This window comes from Lepus europaeus, chromosome 18 (assembly GCF_033115175.1).
Source record: "Lepus europaeus isolate LE1 chromosome 18, mLepTim1.pri, whole genome shotgun sequence".
NCBI classification, from domain to species: Eukaryota; Metazoa; Chordata; class Mammalia; order Lagomorpha; family Leporidae; genus Lepus; species Lepus europaeus.
Genome location: NC_084844.1, coordinates 58513657 through 58535355, shown reverse-complemented (window position 1 = coordinate 58535355; position 21699 = coordinate 58513657). Strand labels below are relative to the sequence as shown.

The 21699-nt window shown below is 48.5% G+C and overlaps 1 protein-coding gene across 1 annotated transcript in view; it reads left to right on the top strand.

Moving 5' to 3' along the window:
• The window catches only part of TEKT3 (tektin 3), a 32286-nt gene extending 11282 nt beyond the window's left edge, over positions 1–21004 (top strand). The window contains exons 3-7 of the mRNA XM_062175233.1: positions 978–1048; positions 4317–4460; positions 6073–6295; positions 9843–9997; positions 20788–21004. Of these exons, the coding sequence (XP_062031217.1) occupies positions 978–1048; positions 4317–4460; positions 6073–6295; positions 9843–9997; positions 20788–21004 (810 nt within the window). The remainder of the gene's footprint in view (positions 1–977; positions 1049–4316; positions 4461–6072; positions 6296–9842; positions 9998–20787) is intronic.
• Positions 21005–21699: the final 695 nt, after the last annotated feature.

The window sequence follows — 21699 nt, the reverse complement described above, 5'->3', positions numbered from 1 at the left end:
GTGGCAGGGGCCCAAGCACTTGGACCATCTTTGGCTGCTTTCCAGAAGGATTAACAGGGAACTGGATAGGAAGCGGAGCACTGGGGTGCCAGTGGCATGATCCACTGTGTCACAAAGCTGGCCCCTGCCCTGCTGTTTAACCTTATGGAAAAACATTCAGGACAATTACCAAAAACAGTGCTGATAATCTTTTTTTTTTTTTTTTTTTTTTTTTCTTGAGAAAGGGAGAACATGATTATGTGCACTTCTTAAGGTCTTGGGGCTATTTTGAATGTCTAAACTTTCTAAGATGGGCCTGAATTTTTGGAGGAGGAATGAATATTTGTTTTAAAAATCTTGGATCCAGCACATGCTGTGTAGTAGTGCTTACATCTAAGCAGTAGCAAAGTGTCACCTGGGCAACCAGGTAGAGTGCCTGGCTTTGTACAATTGTTGGGAGCTGGGCTGCCATGCACAGACAGGAGCCATGGAGGGCTGACCTCGCAGGGTGGAAGTTGATCTGTTGCAGGTTAAAGGCACTGACAGAGAGCAGGTCTCTCCCCTCGCTGACTTACTTTGTCTCGCAAGAATAGCTGTTATAGAAGAAGCCATGCACTTAAATTCAACCCTGCATATTATCAGAATGTTGGCCTATTGTCTTCCTGCTTTTTATGGTTTAATGAAGAACAAAAAGAGAAAAAAGAGAAAAAAAAACCCTACATTTTAAACTGGGTTCCAACATGCACCATAATATAATTTTTGCTATAGCCCTATGAAGAACGCATCTCGGTCTAATATTTAGTTTGCAGTATCAGGGTGGGGGGCATATTGGTCAATTTACATAAGTTAATGGATAATCGCTTTATTATTTAACTTCACAATTTTTTGAGACACGAAGTTTTCCTTCGTTGGTGGTTTGTTACATTGCTGACTGTGGATGTTACGTCCAATAACAAAAACATTAATGTGTTTTTCTTTTTTTCTTTTGACTTGAGTAGGAAGTTGATGTTATTCTGTGTTGTCAAGAAAGAATGAAGCTGCATTTGGATAAGGCTGTTGCCCAACTCGCGTAAGAGTTTCACCTCTTGGTACAATTTAGAATCTGTCCTTGAACTAATCAGATTCCTCTTAGCCTCCTAACTTCTTAGAAGGACACACACAGAGACACACACGCACACACATATTGTGCACACATTTTTATTCAAAGGTTATTAGGAGGTTTTGTGGAGTTCTCGTCTTAAAATTGTTACTTAACTAACTCTGAGATATTGTAGAAGGTATTTCTGTCCTTCCTTGGAGTATGGCTAAAGAGTCTTTGAATGCAAAAGGCTGACTTTGGTCGAGGGATGGGCTTGTGTGTGTTTAGCCCTCACAGGTGGATAAGCGACAAGCTGTGGCTCACTTAGCCTCATGTTCCTTCTCTCTTTAAAGACTCAGCCCTCCCTGCGCAAGCCATTGCTGCATTCGCTAACCCTGCGTTGCACTGGGACTTCTTACACCCATCCTGTATCTCACCAGCTCACACATTCCTCAAGGGCCTGGCTCTCTTCTCTTGGCAGTAAAAGGAGCTTAGTATTTAGGCTGATAATGGGAGGGCGAGGTGGGGGGGAGAAAGAAGAATAATAATCAAAGGAAGATCTTTAGCGATAATAACAACAGTTACCAAATACCAATTGAGCACATGCCACTGAACAGAAATGATGGCTATGTGTCCTTGAACATGGTCAGAGGTCACGGGTGATACCCCTAAGGGGCTGAAGACAATGAAAAGTGTCAATGCTGCTTACTTAGTGAACGTACTGTGCACCAGCACTGGGAAGGGTGGTGAGCATTATATGCTGAGTCTTTTGAGCCATGACAGGCAAAAGACTGGCTGAGGGTGACTGACAGTGTACCGTTTGGTTTCCTATACAGGTGGCTTTTAACTCGATGGGTAAACTGGGAGTATAAGGCAGTGCACTCCTGATACTCATGCCTGTCCTCTAGGATTTGCGGGACCTGCAGAACTGTTTCTGCTCTGTTTTCTTCTGGCCCAGCTCCTAATCCTCATCTTTGTCCACAGTCTACAACATCCTGCCCATCTATTGTGTCTCCTTGCCTTTCCCTGGCTTTCACTGTTGCACCCTGGCGCAGCTACATCTCATCTGTCCCCATTCCACTCCCATCTGCACCGCAGGCCACACCCGGAGAGTTTGGTTAAGTTCTGCTACCCAGAGTTTTAGCATCATAACTCAAAGCAAGAGACTTCACACACAAGTAGCAAGGAAAGGCTTTGTACAGGTTTTAGAACTCAACAAAACACAGAGCAGCGGCACATTACTGCCTCACCGCTACTCTACAAATAAAACAAAATTAGCTCTTGCCCGTAGGTATAAGCTAAATTTCAGGAAACCTGCAGTCAGAACTAGTTGATTCAATTAAAAAAATCTGTTACCACGTAGCTTCTGTAGGCCAAGACCACTTGATTAAGATCATCCAGTTGTCCCACTTTTTCAAATGCTATCTTATATGTGAATGACTCTGAACTTTTTACTGCTAGCCAAGACCTCTCTCCTACATCCCAACAACCTGTGTGGGATCACCACTTACATGGTATAATGAACATTCAAGCTTAGTGTGTCATTTAAATTTCCTTCTTCTCCCCTAACCTCCTAACCTACAGCCTCCCCCACCTTGGTTGATGGAATTCTGTTGTTCTAATGACTCATTTAGCTCCTCTGTCTTGCTAGAGAGGGGATTCTCTTGGTCCTGTCTTGAAAACATATCCTGAATCTGAACAATTCTTACTTCCTTCACTGTAACCTCCTTGGTCCAAGCCATCATCATCTTGCACCTGAGTCACTGTAGTCATAGCCCTGTGGGTCTCCCACAGCCTGTTTTCAGCCCTGGACTTGCAATTCAATGGTCTCCAGTTTCTCCCAGGGAAAAACCTGACTCCAGTGTCCAACAGGGGCCTGCAGGATCTGAGTCCCCCTTTTCCAAGTCTTTGCTCAATGTCTCCTGGCGAGACCTAGCTTGACCATCCCATTTTTTGTTTTAAAGATTTATTTATTCAAAAGACAGAGTTACAGAGAGGCAGAGGCAGAGAGAATGAGAGAGAGAGAGAAAGAGAGAGAAAGAGAGAAACAGAGAGAGAGAGAGAGAGAGAGAGAGGTCTTCTATCCACTAGTTCACCCCCCAGATGGCCACAATGGCCATAGCTGAGCTGATCCAAAGCCAGGAGCCTGGAGCTTCCTCCAGATCTCCCATGCTGGTGCAGGGGCCCATCTTTCACTGCTTTCCCAGGCCATAGCAGAGAGCTGGATCAGAAGTGGAGCAGTCAGGACTCAAACTGGTGCCCATATGGGACGCCGGCACTGCAGGTGGCGGCTTTACCTGCTACACCACAACGCTGGCCCCAACCATCCCATTTAAAGTCATAACTCACGTTCCTGGCCACCTTTTCCCTGCTTTGTTCTTCTGGTTGTATCGATTGCCTATTCATTATAGATAAGTTGTCTGTCTCCTCCCAGCAGAATATAGGCTTCTTAGAGAAGTGACATTTATTTTGCCCATTGATGCATGCTAGGCTTGTAGAACAGTGCCTGGCACATAGTTGGTGCTCAATAATTATTTGTTGACTGAACTATTTCAGAATAAAGAGATGTGGCTTCCCTGTTCCGTATGCCCCTGCCCCGGGTCTGTCTCCTTGGGAGTGAGCTGTGGGTCCCCTCTCTGTCCAGGCCACCAAGGAGGGCGATGCATCTCACAGTCACCAAGACCTCTCTCTCTCCCTTCCCAGCATGGGGGGTTGCTGGAGCACTGAGCTGAGTGGGCCAATTCCTCATCTCTTCCAGCACCCTCTAAATGCTGGAGGTTAATTATGACCCTTGGTTTTCATCTCCTGGCAAAATTCTTAGCAGCAGCATGGCCACAAACCAAGGTCACCCATGAATCGCGAGACCCATGAATCGCGAGGGAGGCTCTGTTATAATTTGTCGGGGAATGCAGGAGAAACAGTGAGGATGTGGAAGAGGGGAAAGAAGAAGGGATGGAAGGCACACATATGCATGGATTCCTTTAAAGCAATATCCTGTCTGGGATGGTTTGTGGGTGTTAGGAAGAAACCCACGTCTGTTTGCATTTCCTCTCCCTACTTCCACCCCCCGCCACGGGTGGGGAAGTCTGGGCCAGCAGGTGCATGAAGGCAAGTGCAGAGAAGGCTCCTTTGGATGGAGAAGGAGGAGGGATGGGGAGAGCGAGAACAAGAGGGTCCCATCAGGGAAGGACTGCCCCACCCTCTTGCAGGAAACCATGACCATCTGAGCCTGAAGCTCTGCCTCCTTGCTCTGTCCTAGCTCTGACAGAGCCGCCCAGCACGAGCTGGAGAAGGACCTGAACGACAAACAGGCGGCTCAGCGCATCGACGACAAATGCCACCACCTGCGCAACACCTCCGATGGCGTCAGCTACTTCCGGGGTGTGGAGAGGGTGGACGCCACGTGAGTCGGGCTGGAGCGCTCTTCTGTGGACTTCCTGGCCTTCGGTTCCTTCTCTGGCCTTTGGAGCTGGTGCAGCTTAAGCGCCGCCCCGATCTCTTTTCTGTTGCTGGACTTGGACGTGGTGCTGAGAGAGGGTAGAGGTGGATTTGGCTCTTGGCCAAGGGCGTGGCGGGGCCTTCCGGTGGGAGCTTCTGCACTGTGTCCTAACACGGTGGGAAGGAAATGGGGTGCACTGACTTTTGCACCCCCTTGCTCTTGCTTTGACTCACTACTCCCTCGGGACGTAACCCACTCTGAACCACAGGCCGTCAACCCTCTTCACCACCATCTCTTAGAGACCCAGCTCCCAACACTTGCCTCCACGGCAGTCCAACTGAGTGTTTGGAGGGTAACAAACCATGGCAGAGGTTAAAAAGTGGAAGGGAGGGAGGATGCTCAAGCATGGTACCCCCATGGAGCTCTGGACACGTGCTCACCGGTGTGCGTGTTCTGGGTCCGGACTTTCACAGTCACCGTCTGTATTCCTTTGTCACATCTTTCTTCCTTCCTTCCTTCCTCCCTCCCTCCCTTCCTTCCTTCCTTCTTTAAAAAAACACTATTTCTCTTTCTTTTTTTCTTAAAAAAGGATTTATTTATTTGAAAGGCAGAGAGAGAGAGAGAGAGAGAGAGAGAGAGAGAGAGTTAGTTTCCATCCCTTGGCTCACTCCCCAGATGACTGCAATGGCCAGGCCAGGGCTGGGTCAGGTGGAAGCCAAATCCAGGAACTCCATCCGGGTCTCCCATGTGGGTACAGGATCCCAAGCACTTGGGCCGTCTTGTACTGCTTTTCCAGGTGAACTAGTGGGGAGCTGGATCGGAAGTGGAGCAGTCAGGACTCCAACCAGCTCCCATACGGGACCTAACCTACTATTCCAACATGCTGGCTTCTATATTTTTTCTTGAAAACAGGGGTACTAATATTATAGACTCAGAGATTCCTGACAATGTAGCCTGGGAAAAGAAAAGTACATTGTCATTTCGATGAATCAGCATTTATAACTAAATAACAAGGGATATGATAGCCACATAATTTTTGTATTCTGTCTATATATTAAGTTCCACAAATAAGAGAAAAAATGTGATTAAAAAATCTACTAGAGAGCTAGAGAGATACAGAAAAAGAGAGCCAGAGGGAGACCTCCCATCTGCTGGTTTACTCTCCAAATGCATGTAACGGCTGGGTGGGCTGGGGTTGGATCTGAGACCTGGAGCCAGGAGCCAGACGCCAGGAACTCAATCCAGGTCTCCTGCATATGGGTGGCAGGGACCCAACTACTCAAGCCAGCACCTGCTGCTGCCCAGGGTCTCTGTTGTTAGGGATCTGGAATTCAGAGGTAGAGTTAGGACTCAAACCCAGTGCCTCCAAAGTGGGATACAGGCATCTTCACTCACCCCAAGAGAAGTGTTTTTTTTTTTTTTTTTTAAATAAGCTTTACTCTATTGTGTTCATTTTCTGTGATGAAAGCAGTATCCGTGATTTGGGGGGAGTTTCTTTGTCCCAGGAAAAACGGTCACCTGCCGACTGTCCAGGCTGATTCGACCATGTGGCCCTTGCCTGGTTTGCCTTTCTCAGGATCTCCGTGCCTGAAACCTGGGCGAAATTTACGGATGACAACATCCTGCGCTCCCAGAGCGAGCGGACAGCCTCGGCGAAGCTCAGAGATGACATTGAGAACCTCTTGGTGGTGACGGCCAACGAGATGTGGAATCAGTTCAACAGAGTGAACTTGGCTTTCACGAACCGCATCGCCGAGACTGCAGACGCCAAGAATAAGATTCAGATTCACTTAGCGAAGGTAGGCAACCCCCTCGTGGAACCCCCTCCCCCACCTCCCACTCCCACCAACTCCCAGCTAACCCGGACAGGGCAGGGTCCTCTGGGACCACAAATCTCTCACCATACCCAGAAAGACAGCAGCAGGCACACGACTTCCCGGCCATCCAGAGTAAGAAACATTAAAACCAGCACAATGGGTACCATTGATTCCCACCAGGTAGCCAGGTGTCAGAATGAAACTAGAAGCCGCTGGTGTTTACAACACAAAGAAGGCAGTGTGTAGTGAAAGGGTCTTAGTGTTTCTTGGAAATAAAAATATTATTCAAGTGTAATGGATCCTTATATATAACTAGGAAGTGACTTTTTTATTAGGACGTATGGGAGGCGTTTTCGGTTATTTCAGACCTTCTTTCTAGGGGACGGAACCAAATACAGGCAACTATTGGGTAGGCCCAAGTGTTTCTGATATTGAAATTCTGCAAGTGCCCTAAGCAATCAGACTTTTACAATGAGGATTTGAGTGGAGGATTTGAGCAGAAGGGGTTTGTTTCCAGATACACAAGGAGCTCTTCCTTGCTTTAGCATCAGTCCTGTGGCTGTGGCTTCTACTGGATGTAGTAGTGTTGTCGATTCTATTTTCTGAATTCCTTGCACAAGGTGCTACTACTCAATGGAGGGCTCCCCGTTTCCCCCAGGATGCAACACATGTAGCTTCCCTTTCCATGGTGCCTTCTTTAGGCAACAAACATCGGTTCAGCCCGGACAACGTGCTTCTTGTTGTGAAAGGCAGAGAGAAAAGCCAGAAGTGCAGGGTTTGCTTGCAGAAAGCTTGTGTGTGTGCACAAGAGAGGCAGGCATGTGAAAAGCTCATGATTTGTAGCAACAGAGAATCCCGAGTTACGATTGTCAAGCAACAAACACAGAAAGTGTATTTGAGCTAAGGAGGGAGACCCAAATATCCCGGGGAGGGGCAACTTCTTAAACTTGGGGGTAGCAAATCAGAGGTTGATCAGGTCTCCCGAGAGACCATGGTGCCGGGTTAGGGGTAGTTTGTGTCTTGGGACAGAAACTTGGCAAAGTGGGTTGTAGCCAGGATACGGAAGACCTTAATGGGGGTGGTCAGGGGTTACCTACTGGGCCTTAAAACACTGTTCTAAAGCCCCTACAGGGGTGGGGAAGCTGTTTTCCTCCAAGGGCCATTTGGATAGTGTTAGCATCATTCGAGGGCCACACAATGTTATCAACTTGAGAATGAGCTTGCTGGGGATTCATTGAACACAGAGTCTTACCTGTGGTTGCCTTGGCAGGGCTACACCAAGGCTTCCTGGGCCTCCTGTGGCTTGCAGGCTGGACATTTCTCACTTCTGCTTTAGAAAGCTGCTTTGATGGAGTTCCTATGGTCAACGGTTTTATTTATACCTGTTAGTTTGCTAGGGCTGCTTAGAACAGCATACACCACAGACAGGCGGCTCAAACCATGGAAATAGATTTCTCCCCCATCGTGGAGGACACAGGTCTGAGACTGGATGTCGGCACGGCTGGTGGCTCCTGAGCTTCTGTCTCCTTGGTTGTCAGGTGGGATCTTGTCCCCGGGTCCTCCCCTTGTCTTCCAGTTATATCCAGATGTCCTCTAAGTATAACGACATTTGGTCCTGTTGGAGTCAGGCCCACCTTCGTGATTTTACTTTTTAGCTTTCATCGCCTCTGCAGAACCCTGATTCCAAATATGGTCACAGTTGGAGGTACTGGGGGGTTAAGGCTTCAACATAGAGATCTTGGAGGGAGGAGACACAGTGGACGCCATAATAGATTCATTCAGGGTGCCGTGCTGGGCCTGTCGGCACATTCACATGGGAGTATCACCATGTTACAGTGAGACAAGACACACACACACACACACACAGAGCCACACACAGAAAACAGCCACAGAGAAAACACTTAGTTGTTCAGCAGGAGGGGCAAGTGGTTTCCTCTGGAAAGAGGCAGGGCGTGGCTTCAGGGAGCTGGGAGCGTTTGAAGGCAGCCCTGGTGATTGTAAGTCAGCTGTTGAAAACTTGGGCGAGAGATCAAAGCCCAAGTGACAGCTTTAGGAGTTCCTGGAATCCACCAGTGCCAAATCAGTGCTATGGCATGACATCTGTGCAGGGGGGAGTTGGGCGGGGCGGCGGCGGTGGGTGGGGGGAGTGCTGCCACAGCAGAGAACTCCCCAAGGGCAGCACCTTTCCCTAGGGGAGAAAGAGGAGAGTATCAGAGAGACAGGCCAGGGTCTAGGACGGCAGCTGACTGCAGAAAGCAAGTGAGGTACAGGTTTCAAGGAGGGGGAGGCATCAGGGAGACCTTGACCTTGGCCCTGAGGTTGGCTTTCGTTTCATAAGGGAGGCTGAGGCCACAGATAGGGCACACTGGGAGATTGGCTGGGTTGGAAGAGGAGGGAGCAGGCCCGGGCCAAGGTTGAATAAAACTGGGCGGTGGACACCAGGAGGGGGAAGGGAGAAGACCCAGGAGGAAGAGTTGTGGTAAACACATGAGGCTTTAAAGCAATTTGGGGAAAACTTGGGCGTGTCTCCAGGACCCAGGAAAGGAACGAGGGCTGAGGGATGGTCATGGGGAGGTTGTGGAGCTCGGGGAGCAGAGAGATCAGGCTCGATGGAGGGCAGGGGGAGGAGCCAAGGAGGAATCCAGAATAGGCAGTTTGGGAGATCCTTGTCAAGACAGAAATCATTAATACAAAACTGCCGGTGCTGAGCCCTAGCGAGGGAGGTGCGCTGCAGCTTAAACCTGTTCAGCTTCCAGGAAAACCCTCAGCTCAGGTTTAGAAAGGCTTCTTACCTGTCCAAACACAGGTGGCCCCTGGCCCTGTTTACCTCCTGGTCGGTGTCTTCTCCAACTTGGCTCCAACCTCCTTTCCCAGGTTTCTTTCCAGGCGCACGAACCACCCATACCAACCGCCGTGGTGGTCTCTTTGCAGACCCCACGACAACCTCAGATTCACTTGCTGCCTGCAAGTCTTTGTTCAAGCAGTGGCCCTGCCTGGTGCACTCGTGTCTCCCTTCACTCCAGCAGTCATAACTTGTGCTTTTCTCTGCTGTTAGCTGCTCAGGAGTTTTCCAAATGCATACAGCTCTTCTGCACACATAGAAGTCGGTAGGGAGAGGGAATAGGAACAGAGAAGCAAAAACATATGGACGTGAAGAGGGAGGTTAGGGCCACACCCCAAAGCTCCTGGCCTCACTGTCATCAGAGTTACACACTGGTAAATAACTAACAGCTGGCAATCTGGGGTGTCTGCCATAGTCCCCCCCAATTTGTTGCCTTTGCCTATTTCTGTGATGTAAATAGTCCCACCCTGGCCCTACCGACATGAGGTCATGCACCCAGAGCTCAGAAGAGGGGTTCAAGATCCACACTCCAGAGCCACGAGAGCCAGCCCCAGGGGGGTCTCAGTGAATGGCCTTCCTCACCCCAGAGTAGGAGGCGCCAAATGGGCTGAGCAGCCAGGAGCCGGGAAGCTGGGTGTTCCCCAGGGGTGGCACCACGCCTCAGGCAATGGCTTCTCCTCATCACAGACCCTGCAGGAGATTTTCCAGACTGAAATGACCATCGAATCCATCAAGAAGGCCATCAAGGACAAGTCGGCCTTCCTGAAGGTGGCCCAGACCAGACTGGACGAGCGCACGAGGAGACCCAACATAGAGCTCTGCCGAGACATGGCGCAGCTCCGGTAAGGTGGAGGCCTGGCTGGGCAGGGGGAGAGCTCGGGGCTCGCCTCGGCACAACCCTTCCGCCCCACTGTGGCTCAGGGTACAAAGGTGCTTTCTGCCAACATACAGCGAGCAGGGGAAGGATTGGTGTTCAATGCAAAAGACTCTCAATGTGGGCTGATGGGGGAATTTCGGAGATGGATGGTGGGGAGGGTTGTGCAATGGCGTGAAAGTGCTTAGTGTCATGGAACTGTGCAGGTACATCAGCTCCAGGGGTAGATTTCATGCTATGTATTTTAGTATTACTTACTGTAATTGTTTAAAAAAAAAAAGGAAATGACATGAACACTGCACACACAGACACACACACAGTGTCAAACATTTAGCTCACTCAGTGCATGCTGGAGGTGTCTGAGTCCCTTGGCGCTTCCCAGGAGTCTGTGAAGTTTCCTGAACACCTGTCTCATAAGGAGCGGAGGCGAGGGACTTTGTGGTGCCCGGGGAGTTCCTCAGAAAAGGCACTTTTGGTACCAATTCCTCTAGCTCCTCTGCACTCATTTGCTCTCACTGACTTCGTTTGGTGCTTCATGTCTGCTCTTGTCATTAAGACCATCCTCGTGATGCCCGGAGACCCTCCCCCAGCCCCCTCCTCCACCTCCCCAAGGGTCTGGTTTAGGCTTATTTCCATGTCTTCTGCACTCAGAGATGGCAAACAGCTGCTCTTCTTCAGGCACAGCTCCCGCCTACTCGTGGCAGGAGGAGTACACACACTGCCTCTGCTCAATGAGTTTTATTATTCTTTTAACTTTGAAGATTCCCTCAAGGAGGTGCCTGCATAGCACTGGCCACAATATCACTGCCCCCTACACCACCACCCATTCTGGCTTTGTCCCCAGTGTCCCAATACCTGCCCGTCAGCCTTCTCTTTCTGGATTCCATCGCTGAATCCACTTGACCGCAACTTGAGGGGCAAAGGGGCAACACGTGGCATTCCAGAGGCCTCTCTGGTGCAGCCAGGGGATACCACTAAGCCTGGTCTCATGATAGTATCCCCTTATCACCATGAAGGATGGATTCTAATGCTAAACCCCCTTGGGGCTCCACTAGAGAAGCAAGTGGTGGTTTGAGGCAGTGGAGTTTTTTGGAGGGGAAGGAGGGGAGGCTCCTTTTGATTCCATCAATGGTATGTTCTCACCATAATGTGATAACAAAGATGATGTTGATGATGATGAGATGAAAAAGCAATGATCATAGCAAACTGCTACCATTGCTTCAGCTTACCTGTTGCTGGACCCCATCCTTAGCACCTTGCATTATCTCTTTCTGACAAATGAAGAAACTGAGGCAGGAGCTGGTTGAGTGGCTTGGCCCAGGCCATACCTGGGCCACGTTTGGATCCTTGTCTCATTGCAGAGCCAACTCTACATTGCCTAGTGCTTTTACTACCCTGTCGTGTGCCTGGTCTCATTTGGCCTTCTCTGTGCCTGAGTGGGATGAGTCAACACGACATTCTCACTTCATTTTCCCACAGAGGGTGGACTCGAAGGTCCTGGGAATCATTATTGCAAAACAGCTCACTCAGGCCACGCAGGTTGTCTGTGCTGGATTCTGTGAAACATGCGTTAGAATATGCAGGAGGTCTTCTGTGTAAGAATGCTCTGACTTACAATCTTTGGACGTCACCGTGGTTTGAATGACCATTCTGTCTTTCACTGTCAGTACAGTTTGTGACAAATGACATGAGCTAGTCAATGCTCTCTTATAAACGAGGCTTTTCAAGTTTGCCGATTTGGCTCAACTGTAGGCAGATGTCAGTGTTCCGAGCATGATTAAGGCAGGCTAGACATCGTAGGCTAAGCTTTGATGTACAATAGATTAGGCAAATTAAATTTATTTTTTACTTGTAGTATTTTCCTTTTTCCTTAAATATTTAGTTATTTATTTATTTGAGAGGCAGAGTTACAGACACAGAGAGGGAGAGACAAAGAGGCAGAGGTCTTCCATCTGCTGGTTCACTCCCCAAATGGTCACGATGGCCAAAGCTGGGCCACCCTGAAGCCAGGACCCAGGAGCTTCCTCCAGGTCTCCCACATGGGTGCAGGGGCCCAAGCACTTGGGCCATCCGCCACTGCTTTCCCGGGCCATCAGCAGAGAGGTGGATTGGAAGTAGAGCAACTGGGACTCGAACTGGTGCCCATACATATGGGATGCTGGTGCCACAGGTAGAGAAATAATCTACTACTCCACAGCGCCAGCCCTGTCCTATAGTATTTTCAATTTAAGATGAGTTTATCAGGACATAACCCCTGTAGGTCAGTTTGCATGTGCATCCGAATGGCCTTTGCTCCCTAGATGAGCTGCATTTCTCTTAGCAGAGCTGTTTTCCAGGTCACAGGCATGTGGGAGCTCACCCAGGCCTTGTGTTCCTCAGAGCGGGACTCCCAGAGCCCCTCTTCCTGAACAGCTCATGCTTTAAGCTAAGCCGTTCCCTAATCCCTCCAAACTGGCCCCTACCCAGCTGGCTCAAAATGCCACGCTGCTTCCCAAGAACCCAGGAGTGAGAGCGTACCCAGCTGGCCTGTCAGGATTAGATGAGCTGCAACTTTATGCAGAGAGTACTAGGAGAAGCTGAGCTGACGTTTCATTCTTCAAAAATTTCTGCAGTCTTCAAAAGCCAAGCTGGGAATTAGTAAACTCTTCAGACTGCCTTTAGACAAACACAGGGTTGCTCATTCTTTTCTTTTTTTTTTTTTTAAATATTTATTTATTTGAAAGGCAGAGTTACAGATGGGGGGAGGAGAGCGAGCGAGCGAGCGAGAGAGAGAGAGATCTTCCACCTGCTGGTTTACTACCCAAAATGGCTGCAATGGCTGGAGCTGGGCCTGTCTAAAACCAGGAGCCTGGAACTCCATCTGAATCTCCCCCATGGGTGCAGGGGCTCAGGGACTTGGACCATCTTCTATTGCTTTCCTAGGTGCATTAGCAGGGAGCTGAATCAGAAGTGGAGCAGCTAAAACTCCGACCTGCGCTCGATTGAGATGCTGGCATTGCAGGTGGCAGCTTGATCAGCTGTGCAAGATGCTGGCCTCCAAGGTTGTTTTTTCAGACGGTTCTGAGGAGCGGTCTAGGAAGACTTTGGAGTTACCTGGCACTGAGTTATTCACAGTCTCTCTGGAGAAGCTGAGTGATCTTTCCCGGCTAAGCAGAGCTTGCTTTTCCAATCTCCTTCCTACCAACTTCCTCGTGTGTCTGCTTCTCCTGCACCTTGACTTGACTGTAGGACAAAACCCACTTTTATTTCTGTCAAGATTTCTTGTGAAAATGTTATTGCCAGGGCTGGTGCTGTGGTGCAGTGGGTGAAGCCATGGCCTGCAGTGCCAGCATCCCAAATGGCTGCCAGTTTGAGCCCAGCTGCTCTGCTTCTGATCCAGCTCCCTGCTAATGTGTCTGGGAAAGCAGTGGAAGATGGCCCAAGTCCCTGGGCCCCTACACCCATATGGGAGACCTGGAAGAAGCTCCTGGCTCCTGGCTTTGGCCTGGCCCAACCCCAGTTATTGTGGCCATTTTGGGGAATGAACCAGTGGATAGATCTCTCTCTCTCTCTCTCTCTCTCTCTCTCCATCTCTCTCTGTCTCTCCTTCTCTCTCTGTAACTTTGCCTTTCAAATAAATACATACATCTGAAAAAAAAATCATTGCCAAAAATAGTTAACATTATTACTGGGAGAAGGAGTTATTTTCCTTCTTAAACTGATCATTCTAAAAGCTGTCTTTTGGCTGTCTAGATTGAGAAAAAATAAAGATCCTAAACTCAAGGGAGTGGAGAATGGAGAAAAGCTGGTGTTTCACTTCAAGACTTTTATTTTCATTTAAAATGTTCTAAATGGATTCTTTCAAAACGAGATCCTAAGCCTTCATGGCATATTTTTGATTGTGAGCCAGGCTAGGCTCTGCTTTATTTAAATAATTGTGATACTTTTATTTTGAAAAGGAAGGTGGCTTTATTTGTTTTTGAATGCAAAACGTTTTTCAGCTCTGTAGTTCAAAAAAAAATTTCTTTTGGAGTGATTTCAGCAGCTCAGAGCTCTGTGATCAGCCAAGAACAAGAAAACCGGGAATAAAATGTGTCCTTGAAGATGATGGAAAATGTATTTGTATAACATAGAAATTGATTTTTATTAACTTATAAGGCAAAGTGACAGAGAGACAGAGAGAGAGAGGTCTCCCATCTGCTGGTTCACTCCCCACATGCCTACAGTAGCCAGGACTGGGCCAGGCCAAAGCCAGGAGCCAGGAGCTCCAATGCGGGTGGCAGGGACCTGTGCAACTTAAGCCATCGTCCGTCGTCTCCTAAGATGTATCAGCAGGGAGCTGGATGCAGGAAGAGTAGCGGGGACTCGAACTGGCACTTTGCTATAGGATGAGGGCAACCAAAGTGCAGGCTTAACCTGCTGAGCCACAAAACCTACCCTGGAAATTGTATTCCTAATGGCTTAAGTCCCTTACGTGTGTCTCCACAGCAGTGGAAAGCTGGGATCCTAACTGCTGCCTTCTGTGGATCTTGAATGCTATTTAAAAAATGATATTTTAAAAGTATGAGATTTCAAGCATCCCCTACCCCCTAGATGATAAATTTTCCACTGGACCAGTGTTTGTCTGCGAGAAGTGAAGACACATTTATGAACCTGCTGTGTTTCCTGGGTTTGGGTTCAGAGTTCCCTCTGAAGCCAGGGAGGGGTGGGAGATGCAAGGCAGAGCTGGTTCGAGTTTAAACACCCCGCCCTTGTGAACCTGCAGCAGCTCCCCCCACCCCCACCAAGAGCGGGGCCTTTGCTAGTGACAGTTTAAACCCCGCTTTCTTTTTAGTTCCGCTTGATGTAAACCACCACCACCAAACGCGCTTTCCCCTGAGTTCTCAGACTCGGTGTTTGCTAGTGCCAGACCAAAGGCAGCTCTGGGCACTTCAGCCTAAGTCCTTCTCTTGCCCTCGGGAAGGGAGCAAACAGGACAGCTGGTGAGACGAAAGGAGATGCACCGATTTGTTTCCCATGCCCGTTATTTCTTCCAGGAGCCCGCATGGGGGCCTCTAATCACACCTTCCCCTTTCCGTGCCGGCTGCACGTGGCCAAACAGATCCATTCAGGCCCCCTGCTGCCTTTGCCTCCTCGCTCTCAGCTCCCAGTATTACCTGGTCCAGGGGGTCGATCTTCAGGCGACACGTATTTGTGGCATGGCTGTCAATAGGGGAGGCTATGGATACAGTGAGGCAGCCGCAGGCGGACATGGCTTCCTTGGCACAGCGGGCAGTGCACAGCACAGATGTAGGCAGCGGGGAGTCACAGATGCCTGAGGGCTTCAAGAGGGTTGGTGCTCTTGGATTGTCCCACACTGGGCTGCAGTCTAGGCCCATGGTTGAGGGAGGGATGTCTTAAAGAAGTGTCAGTCCACCTGGGATTGGAGGTTGGTGTCCCTCAGCGGGACGAAGAGTAGGTTGAGAGTGATCTCGGCGAAGGGGACATTCAGAGTGTTGGCCCTAAAGTCAGAGAAAGCACAAGCACGTTTGAGGATGACTGCAGGGCTGAGGGGGAGGTACAGTGGTGCAGGGGGAGGTTCTGGGAGACAAGACTATCAGGACTTCACCACTGGGGGATGTGAGGACTTGGGGGAAGAGAAGGTAGGTGCAGGGCAGGTTTCTGGTCCTGGCACCTGCAAGGATGACATCATCATTGTCTGAGATTGCACCGTTGTCTGAGATGACATCACCATTGCCCGAGATGATATCATTGCCTAAGATAGCATCACCATTATCTGAGATGACGCCATCATTGTCTGAGATTGCATCACTGTCTGAGGTGATGTCATCGTGGTCTGAGATTGCATCATTGCCAGAGATGATGTCATCATTGGCTGAGGTTGCATCATTGCCTGAGATGACGTCATCATTGCCCAAGCAAGTGCCAGGCCACATTTGCTTCCTACCCGCACCCCTGCCTCTGCACCCTACACCTACCTCAGAGCCTTGGGTTGGCCACTGTGGGGTTTCTCTGTCTGGGAGGGGAAGCCCAGAAGGTGGGCACCGTGGAGTGGACTGGAGGAATTCCCAGTCCACCTTCCTCCACTTGCTGTGCTCCTGGAGATGTTGGCCCCAGCGTGGTGTGGGTCTGCCAGGCCCCTCTGAAAGGTCAAAGACTGTCACATCTCTGAAAATCACTGTGTGCTTTCTGAAATATGTTTATCTTCTCTCTGGTTTTAAGAGGAGTGTCTGTTCATGGTAGAATAATCCAGAAAATGAGATAGATGAAGTGAGAATCCAGAAATGAAATTAAAAAGAAAAATCAAAGCGTGAATTCTCCAGGCTCTCTAGAGGTGAGCCAAGTGAGCATTTTACTGTTCTTGCCAACAGGCACATTAAAAAAACTGTGCCCGTGCCAACCTTTCCAACTGATAGTCTGAATTTCTTTTCCCATGGCTAACATACATTTTTTTAAAAAAAATATTGCTTACATAGGAGCCCATTGTCTGGATATAGCAGCTATTATTATTAGATATTAATTGTATTTCTTCTTTTCCTCTCATGACACTATTCAATACAAGGTAAAGACATTTTCCCTTTAAATATTTACGCTAGTTTTTCCATGTTGCTTTCTTCCTAAAAGTTTTGTTGTTGTTGTTGCTGTTACTGTTAGCTATTCTCCTAGGAAAGATGAGGCTGGTGTTGTAGCATAACCTCTTGGCGATGCCAACATCTCATCTCAGAGTGCCAGTTGAGTGCTTCTGATCCAGCTCCCTGCTACTATGCCTGGGAAAGCAGTGGAAGATGGCCCAAGTGCTTGGGCCCCTGTCATGCATTTGAGAGACCTGGATGGAGTTCCAGGCTCCTGGCTTTGGCCTGACCCAGCCCTGGACATTGATAGCATTTGGGGAATGAGCCAGCGGTGGAAAATCTCTCTTTCTCTGTTTCTCCCTCTCTCTGTATCACTGTGCCTCTCAAATAAATGAAATAAATCTTTAACAAAAATTCATAGGTAAGATAGGGATACATTACAATTTAAAAATATAATAACACAAATCTATACAAAGTTCAAATAAAAGTTTAATAAAAAAAAAATCTATACAAAGTTCAAAATGGTATTCCTTCTTCTGCCCTCTCCCCCCCCCACCACCCAGCCTAAGCAACTGCTGATGGTTTGAACCTCTCCTTTAAAAGGTTAACAGTTTGTCCCTTAGGGCAGTATGAGGGATTTTGAATGGAATAATTTCTGCTCTGTAGGTTTCTTACTATACCTACCTTGTGCTGTTGTTAAACTGGCCTCTGTGGCAGGGTTGCCAGACGTTGCAAAGAAAAACACTGGGAAGTCAGTTAAATTTGAATTTCCGTTCATTGCAAACAAACTTGTTTGCATATATGTGTATCCCAACTATTACATGGGCTATTTAATGCTGAGACTACTTATGCTAATTAAAATATTTATGCCTGTATTGATTATTACCAAAAACAGGAGCAGCCGGCACTGCGGCTCAATAGGCTAATCCTCTGCCTTGCGGTGCCGGCACACCGGGTTCTAGTCCCGGTTGGGGCACCGGATTCTATCCCGGTTGCCCCTCTTCCAGGCCAGCTCTCTGCTGTGGCCCGGGAAGGCTGGAGGATGGCCCAAGTGCTTGGGCCCTGCACCCCATGGGAGACCAGGAGAAGCACCTGGCTCCTGGCTTCAGATCAGCACAATGCGCCAGCCGCAGTCAAAAAAAAAAAAAAAAAAAAAAAAAAAAAAAACAGGAGCGAGGAACACCATCTGGGACTCCCAGGTAGGTGACAGGGACCCAAGTGAGTCAGTACCTGCTGCCTCCCAGAGTATGCAATAGCAGGAAGCTGAAATTAGAACCAGAACTTGAACCCAGGTCCTCCAATGTGGGCTGCAAGTGTCCTAAGCATCATCTTTCCAGCTGTACAAAGCACCTGCCACTCAACCCAATTTTTAATTCTGCTTTTCCATGAGCTTTAAAATTGGAAAAAAAATAATTTTCTTTTTGAGAGAGAGAGAGAGAGAGAGAGAGAGAGAGGTCTGTCTCTACTAGTTCATTCCCAGATGCACGGGACAGCTGGGGCTGGGTCCAGCTAAAGCCAGAAGTCTGGAAATCGATTCAAGTCTCCCATGTCGGTGTCAGGGACCCAAGTGCTTGAGCCATCATCTGTTGCCTCCTAAGGTGTGCATTAGCAGGAAGCCGGATTGGAAGTGGAGGAGCTGGGACTCAAACGCAGGCACTGATGCACCAAGTGCTCTGCCACCTCCACAAACTTTTCAAAGTATCCTCGCAGACTTCTTAATGCCATCAAACCACACACCTGCATGATTGAAGTGGTACATTTTACATTTTGCGTATTTTTCCCCACTTTTAAAACCACACTAGGCCTGGTGCCGTGGCTCACTTGGCTAATCCTCTGCCTGTGGCGCTGGCACCTCGGGTGCTAGTCCTGGTTGGGGCGCCAGATTCTGCCCCGGTTGCTCCTCTTCCAGTCCAGCTCTCTGCTGTGGCCCGGGAGTGCAGTGGAGGATGGCCCAAGTGCTTGGGCCCTGGACCTGCATGGGAGACCAGGAGAAGCACCTGGCTCCTGGCTTCGGATCAGTGCAGCACTGGCCGCGGCGGCCATTGAGGGGTGAACCAGTGGAAGGAAGACCTTTCTCTCTGTCTCTTTCTCTCACTGTCTAACTCTGCTTGTCCAAAAACAAAAACAAACAAACAAACAAAACCACAAACACACACACACAAACACTGAAGAAGTTACTCATTTCTCTGAAATTCACATTTAAACTAGAGCCTCCCGGAGGTTGTCTGCAACCCTGCAAACAGACAGATGGTGGGATGGGTAACACCTGGAGGACCCCAGTGTGCTGAGGCTGACTTCCTGGGTCTCTGCTTCTGCCCTTTGGCCATAAGGAGCCAAGATGGAGGGAGCAGGAAGTGGTATCTGGTTCCTCAATATGGCCACCGAGGCTCTGTATTTCCTTCCTTTTTTTTTTTTTTTTTAAGATTTATTTATTTATTTGAAAGTCAGAGTTACACAGAGAGAGTAGAGGCAGAGAGAGAGAGGTCTTTCATCCACTGGTTCACTCCCCAATTGGCCTCAACGGCTGGAGTTGCACCAATCCAAAGCCAGGAGCCAGGAGCTTCTTCCGGGTCTCCCACGCGGGTGCAAAGACTTGGCCCATCTTCCACTGATCTCCCAGGCCATAGCAGAGAGCCGGGTCAGAAGTGGAGCAGCCGGGTCTTGAACCAGTGCCCCTGTGGGATGCTGGCACTGCAGGCAGAGGCTTAGCCTACTATACCACAGCCCCACAGTTGGGCAAAAATCATCTAACACACAGCATGTTTTACAATCAGTTGTTGACTATGTCATGTACACACACAGATGGGCATTTTTCAGGCTTCATGGGGTGCGCACACACAAATCACAATATCTGAAAAATGTTGGCAACAGGGCACACTGTAGAGAATCCATTGTTCCTCCTGTGACCAAGGGGCTGATGGAGGCTGTGCCTAGCATCCTAAGAGACAATCGGACAGTGTGTCACTATCCAAGCAAAGATCCAAATTCACACTCTGAAGCACACTTCCCACTGAGTTGTACATCACTTTTGCATTATAGTACAGACAGAAAAAATTGTAAGTTGAACCGCCATAAGTCAGTATAAACACAATAGAAGAAATCACAAAGGAAAAGAGAAAATTTGACTTGCTAAAATTTGAAAATCTTAAACTACATTAAAACAAACTAAAATTAGGGAAAACATTTATTGCAAGTGTAAGAGACAAAAAAAAATAAAATAAAACCCATATGCCTAGTATTTAAAGAGCACTGTGCCAAGAACCAAAAGCAATGACAATGCCGTGGTAGAAAAATGAACATAACACAGGGAGAGACAATTCATAGAAAAAATGCAAAATGATCAATGGGCACTTCTTGAAGTGCCACTTATAAATACATGAAAAATTACTGCAAGAGTGATTAAAATATTTTCAGAAACAGCTGCCAGATGTTTTTGTTAAATGTTACCTTGTTTCCTTTTTTGTCTTAATGAAAAAGGTACGATGTTTCTCATTGTTATAGCACAATTGGAATTGCAACTTGTCGGCACATCCTGTCTGTGTCACTGGTTTCACACATTATCAGTTTTATGTCCTATTAAGTTTGTGACAGTTACAATAATGCTTACTCAGGGACTTGAAGCTTTACCCTGGGACATGGCTTGGGGAGGACATTATAGAATTTGGGGTGTGTCCCAGGAACTGTCCCTTTTCAGAACAAGTTAACAGGTGTGGCTGAATTGTAGCCCCTGAAAATAGTTGCATGTTCCTCTCTTTTCAACTATAAAAACAATTTTCAGTGAAAAATAAGTGTAAAATATGTCCAGCTGAGGTTTGACTTTTCCTAGTTTCTCTATTTAAAAGTGTCAACTGGTTTTTTCCCTTTCTTTCTTTGAAATATAATATTTACTACACATACGTGTACATAATTATAAATACGTATACCTGTATATGTGTGTATGAAAATGTGCTGGTATTCTTAGAATATGCTTGGTTTTCCTTTTGGATTATGGGGTGTAGTTGATAGCAAAGTCCTGCTTTCTTTATGACATGAAGTGGTTCTGACACTGGTGTAACCCTCGTGCTGCTGGGGCCCCCACATGCGACACCCAGCACAGCAGCCACGTCCCCCACAGGAGCTCGGGAACTACCCGTGAGCTTCATTCAGCTTGTCTCTAGCCACAGGCACGAACCCCTGCTGACCTCACCTTGCCTGTTCCCCCATGCAGCCTTGTGAATGAAGTGTACGAGGTGGACGACACCATCCAGACCCTGCAGCAGCGCCTGAGGGAAGCGGAGGACACCCTGCAGTCGCTGGTCCACACCAAGGCCACTCTGGAACACGATCTGGCGGTCAAAGCCAACTCCCTGTACATCGACCAGGAGAAATGCATGAGCATGCGCCGCAGCTTCCCCAACACGCTGCGGCTGGTTGGCTTCTGCTAGGGGGACCCCCTGCCCCGACTCCCCAAGTGTGGCTCCGGGGCTCCCTGCTACACGCAGAACCATGCCAGGGGCTCAGTGCTAACATATTCATGTATTAAAGAATTGATAGCAATGTCCCGATTACTTCTCTTGGGGAGGTCTTTTGTTGCGTCCACAGCTTCATTGTCTACTACCTACTAGAACTTCTGGGTTCTGAGTAGGACATACCCTTGGGGCCGGTGCTGTGGCTTAGGGGGTAAAGCCACCGCCTGCAGTGTGGGCATCCCATATAGGCGCCGGTTCGAGACCCGGCTGTTCCACTTCCGGTCCAGCTCTCTGCTGTGGCCTGGGAAAGCAGTAGAAGATGGCCCAAGTCCTTGGGCCCCTGTACTTGCGTGGGAGACCTGGAAGAAGCTTCTGGCTCCTGGCTTCAGATTGGTGCAGCTCCAACCGTTCACAGCCATCCAGGAAGTGAACCAGCAGATGGAAAATCTTTCTCTCTCTCTGCCTCTCCTTCTCTCTCTGTGTAACTCTGCCTTTCAAATAAATTAATACATATTTTTAAAAATCTATACCCAATCTAGTAGAGAAAGTGGACAAGATGACTTGTATGGCTCTGCACGTTCTCCACGTGACGTGAATGGGCTGAAAGGGAGGGCTGTGGCAGCTCCAAGGCAGTTGAGGCGGGAGTCACAAGCAGTGTGAAGTTTGAGCTT